Genomic DNA, 22,825 nt, shown 5'->3' on the forward strand with positions numbered 1-22,825 from the left:
AGGACCGCTGCGTTTTCGCCGCTGTGCGCCGACAGGAGGGATGTGACCCCGGAACAGGACGCCACACGCTCCATTCAAACATAGCGCACAAGAAAGAAAAGCTGGACCAGGAGGGGTAAGATCACCTTTGTTCATTCCTTGAAATGACAGTGGTCGGCTTCGGGCTATTTTCAAGAACGCTGGCTTCTCAGCTCTCTAGCAGAGTAGCGGCACCTGGTTGGCGTTCGCACCCAAAAGGAACTTGTTCATTCCAGGCTTTTGTCTCGGGCATGCTAGCCAGTTAGCTTGGCTGGTTAGCATCGGCTACTTTACTCAGCGGTAATCGGCGACTCAATACATAAATGAAAAGACGTTAAGTCGTACATAAACGCGAGTCGGTTATTCTGCACTTTGCCCGTGCTGTGTTCCACGGTGGGGGGAAAAAACGTTGAAAAATCGTGACCAAAATGTTCGCTTGCTTGCTAGGCGGCAGCGCTGCTTCAGTTTGAACGTCCCGCAACGCAACTTGAACCCATCACTGCAATTATGGCTTTCTCTTTTAAAGAAAAGCACATTTTACAGATCCGTTTCGTGAGTTTGATTTGTATTTCATTTAGATGTACGAGGGAATCGAGTGACAACGTCAGAGTAGCTGTCAGCCTAAAATAACATAAATAACATCAACAATTAGATTCACTCATTCGTCTGCATCACGATATAACAGTGTTTCCCAGCCTTTACTGGACTAAGGCGCACATTTTATATGGGAAAACTAGCTCACCAGCATTGAAAATCAACATCAGAAAAGGTATCGGGTATAATGCATACTGTATGGTACAGTATGCATACATGCATACCTACAGTAGAGGTTAATTGTACCTGCAGAGCATTTTCTGCCTGTCACTATACGGAGCTGGCATGGGTAGATAGATAAAAATGATGTGTTGTTCTTAATTTGATCTTTTGACGAATGAAGTGAAATTGCATAGTTTCCGGTGACACACTGTAGGATTTTTCCCAACACATGAATGTACTGCCCCACAGTGGCTGTGATTCGTTGGCCCTATTTCAGTTATCAAATTATGCATGTAAATATAAAACCTGTAAAGAGTGCGCTTCTATGTTCATGTTTTCCCAACCATGAATGTCTCTCAATTGGTTTTCCTGTCTGAATCCGCTAATGGCTCAACTCCTCCTCAGCTTTTCTATTTTTGGATCATGGATGCATTGTGCCACCCTGCCTCACAGTGTTCGCTTTCTGCATGTGAGGTTGCTGACGGCCATTTATGTATTGTAGCTGGCACCCTTTCAGGAGTATTGGGGAGAGAGCCGGCCTGATTGGGGTCAAGTGCTGCAACCCCCTCCTGGCAGCGAGCAGCTTTTCTCATGTGCCGCAATATGTCAACCTTGCCCTGGTTTGCGCATCACCTTAAGTGAATGTCTTGCGGAGGCTGGATTCTGTTATTTTGGCAAAGTTGCTCAACAGTTGCCTGTGAGCTGCGGATAAACTCCTCCCCTCCCCGCCTGCTTGGCTTGGCGCAGGCTTTTGGCACTTTCTCAGCATAACCGGGGCCATATAATAGCCTCCTGTGGTCTGTGTGATTGACTCGAAATGTGCATCTGCCCTTTTGTCGCTCAACGCCACTTGTCCAAACTGACAGATGGCTCCAGAAGACCACATGGTCCACTGAACAGCTAGATAATTTCCCTTAATCGACTTTGGTAAAAATCAACAGAATAATAATGAGAGAAATCTTATTTTGAGAGTCCTCTGAATGTTCTGGACTCCCATTTCCATGAGATTGCTGCCAAGTCGGCACTGTCATGGTAATGCGCAAAAAAAAAAAAAGTGAATAGATGCATAAGGAGTTGTGCCATTGCGCAAACTACCGTATTTTCCGCATTATAAGGCGCTGTTTTTTTTTTCATTGTTTGACCGGGGGTGCGACTTATACTCTGAAACGTCGTATGTGTGAAATTATTAACACGTTATTATATCACTTCACATGTTATTTCCACATTAAACCGCAAGAGGGCGCTCTGTGTCTGTTTTGATAAGTCGACAATGCGTTTGACGTAGGCGACGTAGAAGAGGAAGCGCCACATCTTCTACCTGAGGATTTGGCGAAGTTGTTTAAAAGTGACGCAGAGGATGAAGATTTTATTGGATTTTCTGATTTGGAGTGACACTGATGGTTTGGTAAACTAGTTAACATGTTCTTTCTGCTATAGTTATCTGAATAACTCTTAATATATTATGTGAACATACCGGGCATATTCTCAGTTTGTTGGTTATGCGTTATGTAACGTTAGCATATCGTGCACTTTTTCAGCCTGTTGTTCTCTATTTTTATTTTAAATTGCCTTTCAAAATGACATCTATTCTTGGTGTTGAATTTTATCAAATACATTTTCACCAAAAATGCGATTTCTATTCCGGAGTTACAGTTACATAATCCGGAAAATACGGAAGTTGAGAACGAGTAAGCAGTGTCTTTGCGGGTTGCAGCCAAGGAGGTTTCTCTGTTTGACGTCTCTTGTTTCAAGACACAATTGATCAACAATCAGTCTTGCACAGTTATCAAGTCAAGTCAAGTCAACAGTATTTATAGAGCACTTTCAAACAGCCATCGCTGCATACAAAGTGCTGTACATGGAGCAATTTAACATGCACAATAAACAGTAAGACAAATCGGTAATAAAGGCGGTAGAAAGCACCAAACAGTAAAACCAAGAACAAATTTAGTCATGCTGAGTCGAATGCCAAAGAATACAAGTGAGTTTTGAGGAGGGTTCTGAAGATGGGCAGCGAGGAGGCTTGCCGAATGTTCAGTGGGAGGTCATTCCAGAGAGAGGGACCAGCAACAGAAAAGGCTCGATCCACTCTGAGCCTCAGTTTAGTTCTTGGTACTTCTAATAATGTCTGGTCCACAGACCTGAGGCGCCGGGCAGGTGCGTAGGGGCAGATGAGCTCAGAGAGGTAAGGTGGCGCGAGATTATTCAGAGATTTGAAAACAAATAAGAGGATCTTGAAAATAACCCTAAAATGAATGGGGAGCCAGTGAAGGGACGCCAGAGTAGGAGTTATGTGATCCCTCTTACGAGTACCAGTCAAGAGGCGAGCAGCGCCATTCTGGACCATCTGAAGGCACTTAATGGAGGACTAGCTGACTCCAAAGTAAAGGGCATTGCAGTAATCGAGCCGGGATGTGACAAAGGCATGAATTACTGTCTCAAAGTGTTCATGTGAGAGGAGAGGTTTTATTTTGGCCAGCTGTCTAAGGTGAAAGAAGCTGGATTTAACAACGGCACTAATTTGCCGATCGAGTTTGAATTCACTGTCCAGTTTAAGGCCCAAGTTTGAGACTGTTGACTTAAGATAAGGAGACAGGGGGCCCAAGTCTACAAGATGGAATGTACAAGGGCCACTGGGACCAAACAATATCACCTCTGTCATCTTTTCATTGAATTTCAAGAAATTTTGTGCCATCCAGGTTTTGATTTCTTGATTTCAGTTATGACCAAAGCATGATGATCAGAACGTTCAGAGCGATTCTTCCATCCCACTGAATTTAATATAAAAAGTACAACTGAATTGATAAACTGTTACGCAAATCACCATAGTGCTATGCCATCATTTGCCATGAAATATGACTTGGTTTATTGTTTTTTCATTTTAATATTCATGGTGTTTAGGTCATATTCACACATAAGTAATTTAACATAGTTTAAGTGTTAATGAAAAAAATATTAATGTTTGTAAAATTAATAATAACTGTACACTTAATAGAGTTTTCCTGATGAGGGCAGTCTGACCCCGAATGTAGCATTCCTTTTTTCCAAAACTGAGCAATTGTGTGGTCGGTCAGCGTTCCCTAACTGCGGATCACTTTCAGCAGCAGAGCTTCCTTTGTCCGACTGAGATATCTTTGCACATAGCTCATGGCGTTCTACACATCGAAACTATATTCCCCTCGTACGGACATCAGAGAATGATTCTCAAATCAGAATTAGATGCCGCGCCTTGACGTGCACACGTTTGAAATCTTGCGGCCCGAACCCCCAAGGAGGAACTCAAAGGGCGCAGCTTCTGTTGCATTTCCTTTGAGCTTTCCTCAGACTTTGGGCAGAGCCTCATTTATGACTGATGCTATGTGGCACCATATCCTCAACCATGAGCTCAATGAGATAAAACGCATCGGATTCCTTTGTAAAACGGTGCTAGGGATACAGGTTTTTAATCCGGAATCATTCCCTACTCTCACAAATGGCTTTTGCTCCAACTCGTCACTGCGTGCTAGTAAAGCCGCCACCTGCAATTATCAACATGAGTTGACTGCAGAGTCCTCTTGAACTGTGTTGCGAACCAAAACGTCAACAACAAACCCCAAACCAGTACCACACGTGTCGTCAACAATTTCCCAGGCGCAGAACTTCATGTGAAGACGCCGTCTTTTTCAGCGACGTGCGTCCCGTCAGATCGAGATCTCACACCAGAAGGGGGAAGGGTGCACAGGGTTCTGGTGTGAGAGCTCCGCGATGTTGTGTGCGTCCACTCAATCGGCCTCTGTTCTTACGGTTTCTCATCTTGATAGACCCTTGGATATCGTTTTTAAACTACAGTGTCACAAGATGTTGTTGATCGCAATACAGCAGGAATCCGTCCAAATAAACGGCTCCCACTCCGACGGGCGCCTCCGCCCATAATGTTACATTTCACCTCAAGGTGGAGCTTATTATTTTGGTATTACGATAATCACTTTTTAGTTGAAGCAGATCTGTTCAGTTGAGCTGGATTGTTGGGAGTTTATGCCTCAAGTGGTGACAACAAGACATGACCCACTTATCAATCACGTTTGCACAATCCAGTTCATCGCCATTGTTTGCCAAGACTGTAGCCATTGTTGTCGGCACGGTCCATGTGCGGAGGTGGCTTCAAACAAGGGCAGATCGTCCACATTCAGTGAGTCGGAGCAAGCGTTTTCCTCCGGCCTCTGGGGTTTTGGCATCTGTTTCTCACCGCCGACTGCCAATTGTGTCCGTTCGCAGTTATTACCTCCGCTGGGCAGGACAAAAAAACTGTGTGAATGAGTTTAGTAAACACCATTATATCTTGGTGGAGCGGAGCACAAAATGGATGCAGGGACCGTTGAGTTCTTGAATACACTTTAACACAGTATAATATTTGATCAGATTATTCCATTCATTGATAGAAAAATCACTTCTAAAAATATTCACGAGTGACAGCGGCCCTATCAACCACAATTTGTTACTTTGTGTTGTGTACGTACCGTTGTGGTACCGGCTGAACTTTGTTCAAAGTGAAACGATTCAGAACTGTGGTCATTCTCTGTCTTTTCGGGACACTTTCCTGCTGGCTCACAACATCACACCGATTTCTTTTTACACAGTTTTGCATGTCACTGTAGTTTGTGTGGAAAAATCCGTTATTTATTTTTCATATATATATATATATATATATATATATATAATTACCAGTTATTTGATGAACTGAAACTTTGTGAGACAGTCAGGAATTTGAATGTCAAGAGTTAGTCTTTTTGGAACTTTTTTTTTCCACAGCCTGCCCTGTGGTTGGAATTGGTTTAATTATTAGTTTTTTTATTGGGTCATGTTCAATGAAACATAAATGATGAATGTAACTGCATTGGGTTAAATTCTTAATGTCAATAGTCGTATTTTTTATGAATACACCAAGTTAGAGCAAGACGTTTCTACTATTTGCAGCATTGCTTCTTCGGACAATGTATTCCAAAGTAAAGTTGATACTGCGTGAAATCCTTCAGTGAATCGAAAGTCATTCAAAATGAATGGTGACTCTCGAACCAAATCGTCCCCTTGCGAATTGAATCGAATCGATTTTGAAATCTGAATCGTGACCAAGCCCTACGCGTGACACTGTGTTCTTGTGCCACTCTGCAAACGAGTTCACTTTATTGACCCGACAAAAAAAAATTTTTTCGCATGCAATTTGTATTTTATTTTATTGAGACTGTAAAAGTTTAACCCTTTCAGGGACAGCGATTATGACAGTGGACATCGTATGTTATCAGGTTACAGTGTGCATGAAAGGGTTAAAATGACTGAGGCAGTTATGCTATTAGGCTAACTAATTGGAGAATACCGAGTGCCTTGTGCCGCGCTAGTTCAGTCACTGTTTTCATTACCGAGCCGTATTATTGTGCAGTGCAGCTGGTTGGCAGCAAACCAGCTCAACGGAATAACTGTCCGGATTGACTTGGATATTCCAGTCTGTGGTCACATAGCTGCTCTCCGGGACCGGGCCAGGTTGTTGGCAGTTCAGTTGGCACCCATTGCACCATGCCTGCAGCCTACTTAGGTTTCCCCACACATTGGCTGAGGTTACTCGTGCGCCTCGCTTGTGAATCCAAGTTATTTGTCACGCTGTGGTTTTCTCCAGATCAGCCACAATTCGGCGTAGACATCTACTGTCATAATATGTCTCGGCTCCACTTAGTGTGACTGAACGTTTTGGGAGGAGACTCATCTTTTGCCTCATATCCTCTTCATCTGCTTCCTGGAGGAGTTTGTTTTGTGAAAACAGTCCAGTTTGTGCTCGTGTATCATGTGAGCTGCGGATTCAGCCAAGTCGCAAGCGGCACAAGTGGACAGGGCCATGCCCAACACTCCCTGCCCTTGGTGACCCTCTGCAAATATGAGGACCTATCACATTGCATGTAATCCCCGAAAGCGGACTCAGCTCAGTCGGTGTTAATTGTTAATAATATCTTTTTATGAGTTTCTCATCTTCTCTCTCAGATAGGAAATGTTATGTCACCACTGTGTTATTTAAAACTTCAGTCATTTCACTCTGTGATGTCTATTCGAAATGTTGCACGACTGCGTTGACGTCTGTGACATTCGGCAAATAAAGACTGAAAAGAGGCCCATCTTATTTGCACCAGCTGCTTATCTTGTTCCAAATCCAAAATTTATTTTCCACGCGCGCATTGATAGATTCGAGATTCCCCACAAAGAGGTGTTTGGAAAAACAAAATAATTACCACGCTAGCCTGTAATCAACAACACAGCAATGCCGTTCATATTGTTGTGAATGGGACAGTCATCCGTTAAAAGGAAATCACGGCCTTCAATGCGCACGTGTACCGATGGCAACTTTGTGCTCTATTAAAAGACTTTGTCAGGATAAATGTCAAAACAAATCATGATACTATGAACCAGTGCTACAGGATTCAGGAACTCCCCACGAATGCTGCAATTGTCCTCACGCCTCCAGCGGACTGGATGCCAAAGATTTTTGCTGTCTTGGTGCAAGCAGGCAAGTGGGACTTAGAAGTAGTAACTACACAAATTATTGCATTTAACACCCGCAGGCATTCATAAATTACAGATGTATCATCGAAGAAATAAATCCGTGACGAGGGATAGGTATTTTAACAATAAGTTTTCTTGCTGCACCTGGCTTGTGTACCGTATTTTCTGCACTATAAGGTGCACCTAGAGCATTCAATTTTTTTCAAAAGACAAAAATCCGAAACCTTATAATCTGATGCCCCTTTTATATGGATCAATATTCTGATTTCTTGGACATAGTATTTGTTCTGTAAAGTGCTTTACGTCTGCAGTGGTTGTGAAAGCTCTAGATAAAAAAAAAACTGTATTGTTTTGTATTCCCTTTAGCGTAGCTCCATCTAGTGCAGGGGTGTCAAAAGAATTTTTGTGCGGGCCACTTCGGAGTTACAGCTGCCCTCGGAGGGGCGATGCAAAATGTCAACGTTATTTATTTCCCATGACAATTTGACGTTTCGGTCCAGATTTCAGCAAGGCTCATGGAAGTTGACACACATGATTTGCTCTCGCGGGCCACATAAAATGATGCGACAGGCCAGATCTGGCACCCGGTCCTTGACTTTGACACCTGTGATCTAGTTAATGCATAATGCAAGCACAGCCACTGTTTTAGCTTCTATGCACCTTATAATGCGGTGCGCCCTATATATGAAAACAGTTTTAAAATAGGAATTAAAAGTGCGCCTCGCCTGATACTCCGAAGTACTTTATAATGTGGAAAATACGTTACTTTCATGGTACAGTATGACGATCCACCCTCCCCCATCCAGATTACCGACATACCCGCCATGCGAAACCTGGGAATTTGTGCACAACAACCAAATAGGCATCACTCATTGAATTCAGATGGTGTCTCTAACTCGGGGGTCGGCAACACGCGGCTCCAGAGCCGCATGCGGCTCTTTAGCGACATCTAGTGGCTCCCTGGAGCTTTATAAAAACATTTTGAAAATGGAAAAAGATTTTGATATTAGGCTTATATAGCTCAAATAGATATAGATACATTTTGCATCTCCGAAAAAGGAGAGCTGTGGTGTTGGTTTTTTAAAACGTACACTTTATTTATGCTTTTAACAGTCTCGACAAACACAGACACGTCTGCGTCTAACTCCGTGCCTTCTCTCTTCTCGTTCAACTCAAGAGGCGTTCAAAGACAGCCTCAGAAAAACGGAAATTAATGATCACTTCACTGACACTCAGAAAAGCGAAAATAATGCAACAAAACAAAAAAAATCAAGTGAGAAAATTACAAAATAAATTCTTTGGGGGCGTTTGTGAACACACAAGAAAGGAATGAATAACATCAACAATTCTGAGACAGTCCAGTCTCCAACATACATACAACCTTCATTGTAAGTTTTATAGAAGGCTTTTATTTTTTTTGCGGCTGCAGACATATTTATTTTTTGGGTTTTTTTTTTGGTCCTATCTGTCTCTTTCAACATTTTGGGTTGCCGACCCCTGCCCTAACTCCTTGATTTTCTAGTTTTCTTGAGACGTGAGTTCTCTTGACATCCATTTGTAAAATGTGTCTCAATTTAAATGTTGTCCACAGAGAAGCGCCAAGTATCCACCAGCTGTTTAAAGGCGTTATTTGCGTCACTCAAACTGTGTGGGGCTTTTAGCGCCGGCGTTGGTGAATTCTACGTTGATCAATGAGGCTCCTTTGTATAGAGGTGGGCAATATCTCCGCCAAATATATGCATATTACCTCATTTAATTATACGTACAAATACCACCGGCGCACCGAGACGCATTCCGCTTGGTATCTCAGTTAGTGACGCCTTCCATTCATCATCTGCGCGTGCTTTATGGATTAGTCACGAGCTGTTTGCTCCATTTTTATCGGTTGGCGCCGCGCAAAAGCCACGCAATCCTTTCGTGAATTCAGCCCTCGGTGTTAAACAATGCAGTCAGTTTAAGGTTTATGCAATTGCTGCCCTTTAGTAACAGCATAGGTTGTTCCCAAAATATTTTTACTTCTTGACTTGAAAAATAGCTTGAATGGTTGAATTTGAGGCCCCTTTTCTGACTTCTTGGAAAAGCCCCAGTGAGCGAGGCTGAAGTGTTCGGATCAAAGGATGAATGTCCTGCCTGTTCAAAATGCCATTAAAATACTGATGGTGGATGGTCTCATCACTTTTCGTGCTGGGTGGCCGAATGCATTTGCTAAGCACATTTCTGTGCCCAAGGCATAAACAAAACGAATAATTGAATATCCAGAGACTTTCTGAGAGGATTGATTTGTGAGTTAATTTGTTCCTCTAATTGCATAGTTAAGATTGACAGTGAGAAAATAAGCATGATATTTTTATTTTCTTTTTTTAATCGCTTGGTTAGAATACAAATTACAACCTTCGAGACAGTGTGCTGCCTAGGTGCCATGAAGACACGTCCACATTTTCAAATCACAGAGCACCGACAACAAGCGAATCCAAACGTCCCTTTCATACAAGCAGTCATCCTATTTCATACAGAAAATGAATCTGGAACATTAAAGCTTCCCCCCACCCCCCGGCAGAAGCAGATGTACAAATGTTATCAAGTCTCAAAATAGCTATGAATATTAATGATCCTTTGTTGTATTATCGTTCCATTCTTGGGAGGGGCGGGGGTTTTCAAGCACCGTTAGGCGATTACTCATTGATCATCCACTAGATCCAAGGCAACATTGTAATTTAACTCATGCACTCCCAAAGACGTTTTTAAACGTCTTTTCAGACTTGGTCCAGAATTAGCTGGTACTGAATGAGTTAATATATTTTTATTTATTTGTTGTCTATGGAGTGTGCAGAAAGCAGATCAAATGTGTGTCTGCGTCTGCCTCCAGGTTTGACTCATGATGCGGTATGCTTTGGCCAGTGACGTGAGACATAAAAATAGGAAGCCAAGTTAGAAGATAAGTCTATATTTCACACTCTAAAAACACTAGGGTCAGAAGTAACAAATTTTGGGGTTACATTTGAACGGTTTCTGTGTTTCAAGAAAGGAACGGTTCCTTTTTTTCATTTGTATTGGTATATTAATTATAATTCCCCCAATTGTTTTCATCGTAATAAACCAACATTAAATCTTTCACATCTCTATTCGGCCCTGACAAATGAATTCATTAAATAGCCATTTTCAAAAATCTGCCAATTTTGTGCAGTGATTTTGCACGTTAACATAACAAAGGCCTATTTACTCCTTTGTGTGAAATGTCAAATGTTCTCTATTGTAAGTGTTAAATTTGAATTCGTATTTATTTAAAATACTGTCAGTGATTAATCTGATATTTTATTCTGACAAATATCAGGAAGCCACCTCGAAAAGTGAAAATAGGTTCCACCCAAAAATAATGTGAACGGGTGAATTCTTCAAGAGGCAACCTTGAATAAGTGGGGGTTCCCTGTATTCGTATCGGGTATGAATTCCCTCACATATTTAGTTTCATTTTGTACTGAAGTACATATTTTCGAAGCCCTGAAAACTCAGGTACTCTGCTTAACATGTCGGAAGATAATGCTGAAAGCCAACAGTCGACTGAGAACAGACCTTGGAAAAGGAGCACGGGATCAGATCAGAGTCAATTCACATGCTCCCACTGACACCCAAAACAGCAACTCTATCCATGTACCCGCATTTGCATTTGAGCCAGCTCTTGAATTAACTATCGCTCTTCATCAAAGAGCTGTCAACATTGATTAGTGGCCCTTTTATATCGATAAGAGGCCCAATTAAATTGCCAGAACCGTCGGAGTCACTGTGACTCTTGATGACAAAATTCTTCAGGAAGGACCGCATCCTTTCTTGCATACTGATATTCTCCTTGCCGCGGTTTATATTTAGTTTCATTTAGATTCATGACTCTTTTGTGTAAAGCCGAGCTTGCGCTTACTCAATTAGCAAAAGCCGGCGTGCATTTTAGCACTGTTAGATGTCAAATTCCCATTACACCGGTTGGATATGAAGCTGCACCGCATGCTTGGCGCATATGATAGGCGGGATCTAATGCAACAGCAGCTGACCTTGATGCGTGTGTGTGCGCTTTGCCAGCGATTTTTTTATCACCTTCCCCACTTCCTCCCCCTTTGCCTGTATTTTACATCTCTGCAGACAGAATGGCAGTGAAAATAGGTCATTAGTTAGACTGACAAGAAGAGATGGAAGGAGCAGGCAGGGATGAGATCTGTAGAGGGGAAGAAAAAAAAACCTTACATTAAATATTAATGAGTCCTTGACAACTGTGTAGCCAGGACGACTGACGAGCTTCTAACGATTTATTCCTGTCTCAGGAGGGGGAAGGGTGCACGGGGTTCTGGTGTGAGATCGTCATTTTACCAGACTGTACAACATTGGACCTGCATTTTTTTTTCTTGCCCTCTCCTTTTGCCTTTCTGGATAATGAAAGTTTATATTCAGTCATAGATCTGCACAATATATCGAGAGAAAAAAAATACCCCGTGCAATATGCGTAGCACAAAGAGGTGCATTAAGTTTCATATGGAAGTGTATGCCTTTATTTGCCGTTTCTTTAGTTTCATGTTCAATATCATAATAACATCTATATTGCAATATTCAACACCCATAGCACATGTGTTTTTTTTTTCAATGCAGCTCTACTCAGAGCTGTTGCTAAAGTAGCCCAAGGTCTTCCATGGCTAGTCTATAAATCAGGGGTGCCCAACTTTTTATGACCGAAGATCTACTTTTCAAGCCATCCAACCTCCCGCGATCGACCATTACCGCACGTGTACGCATACACACACGCACGCGCACCTGTGCGCATATGCACGCACGCATGTCATGATGAGCAACAGCCATAACGGCCCCTAACATGAATGTAACTGAAAATTAAAGTTTATGAAAAGGAAATCAGTGCTTACATTATTTGACGCGGGGGCGTGGTACACACTTTTGCAGTGTGTGAAACACATAAACATTACTACCGTAGCTGACGTTTACTTTTTCAAAATGCTTCTCCTAGTGATCCTGATTCCCGTTCTTTGCCATCTGTGAATTGCAGATGATACCAACGTTGAATGGAAAAAAAACATTTTTTTAATCTATATCGCAATTTCAAGTGCCCTTTGCCAAAAGCACCAAAATAAATGTGGATTGTTGTCCACAGAAAAAGTCACAGCGACACCAGTTGGGACTGCAGCTATCAAATGTTTTTAGAATTTTTTTTTTTTTTATTGATCGGAGTAATCAGGTCAGGCGGCATTAAACAACATCATGTGCATGTTGAGGTATAGGTATTATTGTTGTCCACTTGTCCTCACGTTCCACACTAATATCTGTGACTTGCACTGCATGTGGCCTGAAAAGGTGGAAGCTTGGCCCTGTGAGTGGCTGTTTCATTATGTGTGTGTGTGTGTGTGTGTGTGTGTGTGTGTGTGTGTGTGTGTGTGTGTGTGTGTGTGTGTGTGTGTGTGTGTGTGTGTGTGTGTGTGTGTGTGTGTGTGTGTGTGTGTGTGTGTGTGTGCGCGCGCAGAGCCACAGGAGCAGGGGGGATGAACCGCGAGGAGGCCCCGGGAAAGTCTCCTGAAGACATGTACATCCAGCAGAAAGTGCGGGTCCTGCTAATGCTCAAAAAAATGGGATCAAATGTACGTGCAACACATTCTGGTTACCCTATTCATTTACATGGTGTGGAAAAATGTGCAACACATCGTCTAACTGCGATAATAATCACACTGTGCACTGCTGAAAGAAGATTGATGATTTATTTCTGATATATTGTGAACACAATTTTCAGCTTACGCCAAGTGAAGAGGCTTTTCTCCGGAGTTATGCAGGTGTGGTCCACAGTCAGATGAGCCAGCTGCCACAGCACAGCATCGATCAGGGTAAGGCTGACTCACACGCAGCAGAGCATCCGGTTTAATGTATTCACACGTCACAGAGGCACTTTTGTGACAGCCACACAACTGGAAGTAATCCCTGCACACATTTTTTTTCTGGCGTGTGCGCCCCAGCAAGACCTCACAGATTCCCTGACTCAAGCCCTCTGAGTGGCCCACAGCACTCTGGGATGACTCACACAAGCAAACAAAACTGACTGCAAGAGAATGAATCATCCTGTGTGCTGCGTGTGCATTTTTTTAACAGCCTCTTTCCACACATGTCCCGGGCAGAGCTCTGAACGGCACTAGTCTGACCTCTGTCAGCGTGATCAAGCGTTCAGAGATGTGATTTAGTGAGAGACGGTTGCTGTGATGGATTTTGCCACCAGAGGGCGCCTTTGACCACATTTTACTCCAACCCCGCCTTCCTCGCGAGACTGCCATTAGATGGCACTCTCATGGCGCTACATAAAAACAATGCACCGACCTGCCATTGCCTGCAGTATTTAATGCTGTTCTGTATCATATAACAATTGTTACACATACCAAAAAATATATATATATATCAATTTTGGCCCTTACCAAATGGAAGTCAGTTTTTATTTCACATCAGTTTGTACTGCACGTCCTTGCTCTGCCCCCCCCCCTTTTTTTAGGATACTGGCGATATATCTGTGCAAGTAGGGAGACCCTCACTACTTATGAACAAACACATCTGGCAAAAAGGTGTGCTGAGTATCCATTATAAATCACAGAAAGAGACAGTTCAGTGTCTGTTGGCAGACTGCCGGCCCCCCTCCCACTGTGTGCTAATAAATAATTAGTGGTGTTCATCTTATCCAAAGTGCAGTAATTAGGCCTGGTGGAGCTCACTGTAGTGCCGTTAATCACTTGGAAATGTTCTCAAGGACATTCGTTAGAACCATCGAGGTGATTTGAAAGAGACGCATTGGATATGAATTCCACAATCTGATCTTATTTACATGTAGCAATCGCGCGTCGCTATATGTGATTGTTTTTAATCAGACAGCTACTTGAATCCGGAAATGACTCCTCTGTAATTGTTATTGCTATTGTTATGTATAAATTTAAGGCAATTTAATATAATGAGCAATAACTGCATAATATACTTTTGCGGGGTAATGAAAGGAAATGAAAGTTTCTTTGCAATTGTAAGGTTGTTGTTTTTTTTTCCAAGTGAGCTGGAGTACTGAAAGGGATCAAGCTGTACACACCTTTTTCGTGGTGTGATCTTCAAAATGAAAAAATTGACATTTTCTCAACCTCACAACAGCTGCAGCAGAAATGCGTTAATAGCATGATAGCACCCTTTTTTACCGCTTCCTCCTTCCTTGTGCTGGTGTGATTATCTTTAATGGACCCACGTGTTGTTTTGTTGTCGCATGACATAGCACGTGCCATCCATGTCAGGTTGGTATGAAAACTGTGATCAAAAGGTAACGCGTCTATATTTGCTTCAGCGGTTGGCATTTTGAAAGACTCTCGGGTGGATGATGACTCCCCGTCTCAGCATGTCAAGTGTCCGTTATTGGCTTCCTCTTCAGCAAGATGTCATGCCTTTGACATGACACAGCAATATGCTGATAATTTGGAAAGCCATCCAAAAAAAACCCCCCACAATGGTCACGTGGCTCCTTTTGTAAAGCAGTGTCCCCGGGGGCGGGGGGGGGGGTCTCATCGTGATGCAACAGTGGCATGTGTCAGACCACAGCCTCATCGATTAGGCGCCAGGGCCACAACAATCATGATGAGTCGTGCTGCACTCAGTACAGTTTGAGTTGGACAAGCAATTTCTCATTTTGAATGGGGAGGGGGGGTGTTTCAATGTAATCTGGCCAGAAGTGCCCCGCTGCTCTAACACAAGCTGCGGTTTCTTCTTTGCGCAGAAACTTGAAACATCAATACGGGCGTTGTTCGTAGAGATTTGCATTGGACCTATTTTTAATTGGCTCATTACCATAGATGCAAAGACGAAATATTTAGCAATTTTAATCAGGCCGAGGGGGGGGGGGGGCAGCTTTTCTGTCATGGTTTTGAAAATGTGTTCTTTGATTATTTATCTATTTTTATCTGCTGTTGATGCCCTACGGTTTGTTGCGGTTTGTATTTGACTAGATTCCTGCCAGATCCCAATTAACTCATTCAGTACCAGCCAATTCTGGACCAAGTCTGAAAAGATGTTTAAAAACGTCTTTGGGAGTGAATGAGTTAAAAATTAGGAAAAACTATTTCTGCAATATAATATCCTGTGGTAATATTATCGAAATAAAAATGAGGGTAACTTAGAGATTGTACTCCTTCATTGTTTTAATTCAAATACAGCATTGGTTAAATGATGATAATAATTAATTAAACAGTAAGTCAGACCACTGGTCCTCCTTATCCTTATTTAACAAAGTAAAGTTCTTCTGCCCCAGAAACAGGAGGACTCCTCAGCAAAGGCGCAGAGATACGTAGAAGAGTTGCCATAGCAACATCCCTTGTCCCAGCAAAAAAATCTTAAGCTCCCCTGTGGGCTTTCGGTGTTGTCGCGACACATTGCAGCGGTAGATTGGAATAAGAAGCTAGCTGGAGCGTTAATTACACAGCCAGAGTGTGATATTTTAATTCTCGTTTGTCAGTCGCATCTGCTCACGCACAAATACTGTTTGGGCTCTTGTTTCACTTGATGACCTTGAAGTTAGAGGAATGTCCTGTTTTTGATGAACAATTTTCAATAAGGCAGACGTGTCGTGTAAGGCTGGGTTTCCAATGAAAAGTGATCCAGCGCAAATATTTCAAATATATTCATTTTAGCCTTCAGTGTGCTTTTATCTTTATGTCAAAAATGTTTCCGTGCATACGTGCCGCCTCTGTCTCAAGCTCCCTCAATCAATCTTCTGTTTGCATCAGAGAAGCCATCCAAATTCAATTTGTAGGGCGGGAAAAAACTTAAATACTCATTTCATGTTTCTTCCTTTCAGCTTTCAGGCGAAACTCAGGCACAATGTCAGCTACGGGTGCAATGTCTGTATTTGATGCAGACACAAGGCGTATTGTCGTATTGGACGCTGGCATAGTGAAATGTATGCTACCTTAAAAAATACAGTGCGTATCTCACCCATGCTGGTGCACTTCTTCTCTACAATGTGTTTCTCCGGGATGTCAAAAGTGAGCGGCGCCTCGTTCATGTTGGTGGTGTGGTTAGGCTGCATGTGTTTGTCGGCAATCTTTTTGTTGCATTTCAAAAGGCAAAGTATGCATGTCCCGTTTCTCTTGCCGTAGTCCAAGCGAGTGAACTAAGAATGTGGTGATTGGTTGAGAGAACAGTCGGTATTGGAAGCCAAGTGAGGCTGGCAGAGCGGCAGAATATAGAATTCAAATCTCCAAGTAAGCGTCTATATTTAATTTAACGCAGAACATTACACTTTTTACTGCAGTCGCAGCGGAAGTTGGCCGGCTGTGCCTCGTAAGCGTGTCCGTTTGTAGGTGCCATTTTTTTCCCGGATGATGTTTTGCACACTGCATGTCCCGGCACCTTAAGGGGGGTGGGGGGGGGGGCGTGCTTTTAGCGTCCTCTTTCATGCCCACCCTTCCCACTTGAATGTCCACATGCCGTCCTCAGTTACATCCGCCTTCCCTCAAAATAAGCACAGTGTCGTCGCAGTCAATCAAGCGGACCCCCCATTGAAGTCGCACAACAGCATTCACAGATTATGGATCTCGATGCATATTGTCAGAGATTTTCTCGGACAAAGTTAAAGAAATGACTCGGCACACAGGAAAATTGTCTTCAATATCGGCGGGAGCGGATCTCTGAAAGCGAACGACGGTAGTTGCTCCGATGATACACACTCGGCTCCCTCTCCGCCGGTTCGAACTTTTATTGCAAAATACAAGAAAAACACTGCCCCCGAGATTTGCATACCGCGCCCCCCGGCCCGGCCTCTCGGTAATGATCTGATCTACCTGAATACACAAGTCACAGTCTTTGCTGATGACAAATGATCACCTGGGCGTGACAGCTGTTCCCAAACTGTCTATTGGTATTCAACAACTTTTTGTTCCCAATTTGTTCATTCCCACTCTGTGATTGAATCTAGTCTTCTTCCATCTGTTCGCCACCCGTGATTACTCAAGAAAAGGCCCTCCGCCCAAACGGCCGACGCCTCTGCGCTGAGTATGTCCAGACATGCCCAAATTAACCGAAAATACAATTTTGTTCATAGATTTCTCTATCACATATATAAAATGACCCGCTTTATTAGGCACCCCCCCGTCCATTTTGGAGAAAATTTAAGCCTTTTATGTATGTCTTATGGTCGTGAAAATACCCTACCTGCTTGTTGTTGTCAGCGTGTTAAGCTTGACCGCTCATACAGCGGCTTGGGAAGTCGCAGATTGTGACCCAGAAGCGAGAATAATACTTGGCCCACGACGGAAACATTCTGCACCTTCCTCATTTTCACATTTAGTTGGGCAGCTTTTTCAGAGGATGAAACTTCTCAACTTTCTAATGCCTCCTCATCAAAAAAGACTCCATCTCTCTCACTTGAACCCAGTTGATGTTTGCGAGTCGCACACACTCTCTAAAATCTTACACGTAGTGATTTTTAGCGGTGATCCATCTTCATTTGTGTGTTTTGAAAAACAACTCACCAAAGTGTCTTTCTGAGGACGTTAGCAACCGCAGCTATTGTTCCCCTCACAGTGTTTACGTTGTGCAAATGGGATCACATGCCTGTTTTTGGAAGCTGTTTCTGCCGCCGCTGTTGCTGTAATCCCTGACCCAGAAGGGGACATCTCCCAACTATTGCCAGACAACTGAGCTGTGTTGAAACGAGCTAAAAGCACTTTGCCTGCAGCATTCTGGCCATTATCTGTCGCCTGGCAACGGCTTTCAGAGGCCCGGCCTTTCCAGTGCGTCAGCCGCAGCTTCTTTGTGTCGCCTTTCATTGTGTATCGAAGGGTGTGCATGTTTGTTTGTGGCCGAGCGAGGTCCGAACATGACTCATAAAGTGAAACAGAGTCACTTTGCCGGCCCTCCTCGAAGTTCCCGTTGTCCCTTTTCGTATTTCTGCTCAAGCTAAGTGATTTTAAACGTTTTGTTTTGGGGGGGTTTCGGCCGAACGCGAGGTGTCGCGTAATTGTTCATTCTCCCGACGCGCACCTGCCTTTCTTAACAGCAAATATCAAGACACCGTCTCCTGTTTGCTTTCGCTTGTTGGCCGGCTTCATTACCATAACCTCATTTAGTCGGCCAGTGTGCTCCCACGAGACATGAAGCTTAAAAGTTCACATTAAAAGCACAGAGAGAGGGGGGAAAAAACACCTTGCCAAGCTCGACCTGAATGCCATACAGAAACATAATTGTCTCAGTCTGTTGAGGAGTGTCTGATGTTTGTGCCAAATAAAGGAGAAAGCTCAAGGTTTCTGGCCTACTTCAATATCTGCACAGTAATTAAGTCCAACAGGCACTTGAGGGCTGTAGAGATAACAGCTTTTTTCTTTTTCTATCACGAGCTGCTGCTTTCTTCGTGACTGAAAAGGTGTCAGCGGCGTCAATGTCAACATTCAGCTTATTGACACATGCACCAGATCACGAGTTGAACAAGAAATGCGTTTTTCAATTGGAACCTGAATAGATGTGCACATGGCTGGATGTTGTTGGATGTTAATTGATTTCCTTTCGATTATTTTTCATTCGTGTCCAGTTTTGATGGACAGTTTGTGAGGTGAAGCTCAAATGATGATTCAACAGATTTGATCGCATGGAGAATTTTCCACATAAACTGTAATTAAATTCAGCGCTGTTAGGTTATTTGTAGATTTTTAATGAATGGTGCAGATAAAATGGTAGCCCCCAATTCTAACACTGCTTTCGGCCAGGTACGCAACGACAAATCAGCCGATTTCTGTCGGGGTTTTTTGCCTCTTCCTGGCCGATGAGGCCAAATGCCCGACAATCTTATGTCTTCTAACTTGGGTGTCAAACTCATTTTTGTCGTGGGCCACATTGTAGTGACTGTTTCCCTGAGAGGGCCATTATCCATCCATCCATCCATTTTCCACCGCTTATCCGGGGTCGGGTCGCGGGGGGAGCAGCTTTAGGAGGGAAGCCCAGACTTCCCTCTCCCCAGCCACTTCTTCGAGCTCTTCTTGGCGGATCCAGAGGCGTTCCCAGGCCTGGGTGACATAGTCTCTCCAGCGTGTCCTGGGTCGTCCCCGGGGTCTCCTGCCAGTGGGACATGCCCGGAACACCTCACCAGGGAGGCATACAGGAGGCATCCTAATTAGATGCCCGAGCCACCTCATCTGGCTCCTCTCAATGTGGAGGAGAAGCGGCTCTACTCTGAGCCCCTCCTGGATGACCGAGCTTCTCACCTTATCTCTAAGGGAGAGCCCGGACACCCTGCGGAGAAAACTCATTTCGGCCGCTTGTATCCAGGATCTCGTTCTTTCGGTCACGACCCATAGCTCGTGACCATAGATGAGGGTTGGGATGTAGATCGACCGGTAAATTAGGTAAATTGGTAAATGGCGGGCCATTATGACTGTGAATTTTGTGAAACCGTATAAATGTTTGATCACCTCCGCATATTACATATACAGTGCAACACAAATAGGTGGATAACTCGTTTTGAAATCAGAAGTCAAGTATAATGGTTCGTTAATGTAATGAGTACGGAATGACATACTGCTTGCAATATCTCTGTGCAATGATGGATTACATTTGAAAGTTTTAAATTTTGGTTCAGACTTTAGGCGGCCCGGTGGTCCACTGGTTAGCGCGTCGACTTCACGGTGCAGAGGTCAATTCCAGGTCCGACCTCCCTGTGTGGAGTTTGTGTGTTCTCCCGGGCCTGCGTGGGTTTTCTCTGGGTACTCCAGTTTCCTCCCACATTCCAAAGACATGCATGGCAGGCTGATGGAACGCTCAAAATTGTCCCTAGGTGTGAGTGTGAGCGTGGATGTTTGTTCGTCTCTGTGTGCCCTGCGATTGGCTGGCAACCGGTTCAGGGTGTCCCCCGCCTACTGCCCGGAAACGGCTGGGGTAGGCTCCAGCACCCCTCGCGACCCTTGTGAGGATAAAGCGGATCGGAAAATGGATGGATGGGTCAGACTTTAGCAAGCATCATGGAAAAGTTGACAGGCTTGGTTTGCTCTCGTGGGCCACACAAAATGATATGGCGAGCCAGAGCTGGCCCACGGGCCTTTATTTTGATACATGTGTTTTATAAGATTGCCTTGTAAGATTATCCTTTCGTATGAAATGAGTCAAGAGTGAATTTGTCCCAATGTGGTCCAAAACCAATCATGTCAAACCTTCAATAATAAACGATACAGTCTTTGATGAGCAGCAATACAGCAGACAGCCCGATTCAGGCTGAAGGTCAACTGACGTCTGGCGGGATATGCTGACGGATTGAACTTCCAAAACCATCTTCCAGAAACATGTCCTGTCTGACTCTTTGTCTGACAGGCGCAGAGGACGTAGTGATGGCGTTCTCGAGGTCAGAGACGGAGGATCGACGACAGTGACCACGAAGCCCCCCACCCCAATCCCGCCCCACCCATCCCCGGATATGTATGCAACACAGATGAGCTCAAGTGTGAAGGATCGACCTAGAAGGGATGGACAGACCTGTTCTGTCTGTCTGCCTTCCAATTTGGAGGAGACACACTGAAAGCGGATCGCCGCGGGTCAACTCCTTGCTCATCCGTCAAAGCGGATGACTGTGGTAATGCTCAAATTGTGTGGATGAACATCAAATGTAGTTTCTTTTTTTGGTTTGTTTGTTTGTTTGTTTATTTTGTCGGTCACATGTTGAATCAAGTGAGAAGCAGCGATGTGAAGTGACTGTGTCATGATTGATCTGTGGGGCCTCTTCTTATAAACACCCGCTGCTCCTTTCAGAAAGTCGCGACAAAGTCTCGGCAGCGTTCTACCGATCGTCTTGTCACTCAGCGGCAAACACGGACCATTCCTTTGGTGTGCCCCCCCCCCCCCCGCCTCCCCCCCTCCAACCAGGTATTGATTTGTCTTGTTGACCATCACAGTTTTACCGCCGAGCCCGTCAACATTACGGCAGTGAGTAAGGTTTTGTCCAAGGCCATGTTAATTCCTACCTCCGAGGTCAAAAAGATCTATGCCTGCACATTATGGGGAGTTTTGAAGAAAAAAAAAAACAAAATTCCCTCTACGTTAACACATTTGTCAATGCTCGGCCATGCGTTTTAATATGAAGCCGGCATTAGATGTATTCTCTTCCGAAATAGACTTAGAAAGAAATAACATGGTCATCACACACATTTCAAAGAGCACACGTCTAAAGGCTTACAAACTAACACTTTTGGGAAAGCTCAGCATTGAAGAACAAAAGAAAAAAAAAATTTTTTAAATAGCAGCGTACACATGACCCGTTCTTCTTTTTTGGTTGAATGCACGCATGCCAAAGCGAGCAGCTCGCTGATGTGCGCGCAGGTGTTCACGTTCACAGCAGACCCGCCATTCATCACCGGTGGCCGATTATAGCCGGTGACAGGATCAGTGTGATTTATGTGTAAAACATTGCATGGAAGGGGATTTTCTTTTTTAAACCCCCTCCCTCCCCCTTCCCCACATTTGAACTGAAGCCCCACTTTGCGCTTGTGCTGCTTTATTTTTGAACAAGTGTGAACAAAAAAAAAAAAAATTACATGAGAAGACACAGGTGCACATTCTGCCTAAAGCATGGCAGTTGTTGGTTTTGGGTTATTGTGACAGGGGTGGGGGGGCTTTGTTGTACAGTTACTTGGGAAAAGTGATTGTGTGCTTTTTTTTTTTTTAGCACATCGAGACATTTGTTTAAAAAAAAAAAAAAAAAGGCATGTAATTTATTGTTTACTGAACCGATTCCTGTTCCTCAAACCTATCGTTGCAGTGATCAAAAGTATTTGTTCACTTTTAACTACAAGCAACCAAAACGGCAGAACTGTGTGTGTACTATTTTTGTTTGTATTGTCTCTATTGCACTACTATCAAATGGGAGATTGGCAAAAAATATAAATAAATTAACAGACAGATTCTGTTCAGACTGGAAAAAAAAGTCTTTTACTCGACTCGGCATATTGATCTTAACTAATCAGGGTGCTTTTCTAGTTGCGCTCAGTATTTAATATGTTTTGACTACACTTGGTATAATTTAATGATGTCATTGTAATGTTTGAACGTCTCGCACGTCTGCCGAGGAGCTTCGCCTCGTCTCACCTTGACCGTTGTGCGCTTTTTATCCCCCCCCCCCCCCCAAATGTCCTTAGCAATCATTGTAAACAGCAAAGAAACATCTTTGCTTACTTTTTTTTGTTTGTTCGTTTTTGTCTATGCATACTTGTTTTCCTCTTCTGAAGCCGTCTTACTGTACATTTTGCTTATCAGGGTTGTTCTGCAACCTTTGTTACTGTGCGCGCGCGTGTGTGCGTGCGCGTGTGTGTGTGAGAGAGAGAGAGCACGCTGCTGTTGGATTTTTACTGTGATTTTGATTTTTAGAAGAGGAGACTTTGTATATTATTTTAATCTCAGTCAACATCGATTCGTTGTTTTTTGTTTTGGCTGCTGACAATGTCTTGACTGAAAGCTTCCAAACCTATACCAACTGAACCATTAAAGGCATTTGAAACGGTGA

The 22,825-nt window shown here is 43.6% G+C and overlaps 1 protein-coding gene across 1 annotated transcript; it reads left to right on the forward strand.

Moving 5' to 3' along the window:
• The first annotated feature begins 65 nt into the window (after positions 1–65).
• Positions 66–22,825, forward strand: ctnnbip1 (catenin, beta interacting protein 1). Its single transcript, XM_086109019.1, has 4 exons — positions 66–115; positions 12,809–12,923; positions 13,073–13,163; positions 20,644–22,825. The coding sequence occupies exons 2-4, from the start codon at positions 12,828–12,830 to the stop codon at positions 20,700–20,702; spliced, it is 246 nt and encodes an 81-aa protein (XP_085965145.1). The 5' UTR covers positions 66–115; positions 12,809–12,827; the 3' UTR covers positions 20,703–22,825.

The sequence above is a fragment of the Hippocampus guttulatus genome, chromosome 1 (genome assembly GCF_054856545.1).
Source record: "Hippocampus guttulatus isolate MCC_2025c chromosome 1, RoL_Hgut_1.0, whole genome shotgun sequence".
Lineage (NCBI taxonomy): Eukaryota > Metazoa > Chordata > Actinopteri > Syngnathiformes > Syngnathidae > Hippocampus > Hippocampus guttulatus.

Coding starts and splice junctions, on each gene's coding strand:
- ctnnbip1 (XM_086109019.1), top strand. CDS start 12,828: ATGAACCGCGAGGAGGCCCCGGGAAAGTCTCCTGAAGACATGTACATC. Junction 12,924..13,072: donor TCAAAAAAATGGGATCAAAT/GTACGTGCAACA, acceptor CACAATTTTCAG/CTTACGCCAAGTGAAGAGGC. Junction 13,164..20,643: donor ACAGCACAGCATCGATCAGG/GTAAGGCTGACT, acceptor TTTGTCTGACAG/GCGCAGAGGACGTAGTGATG.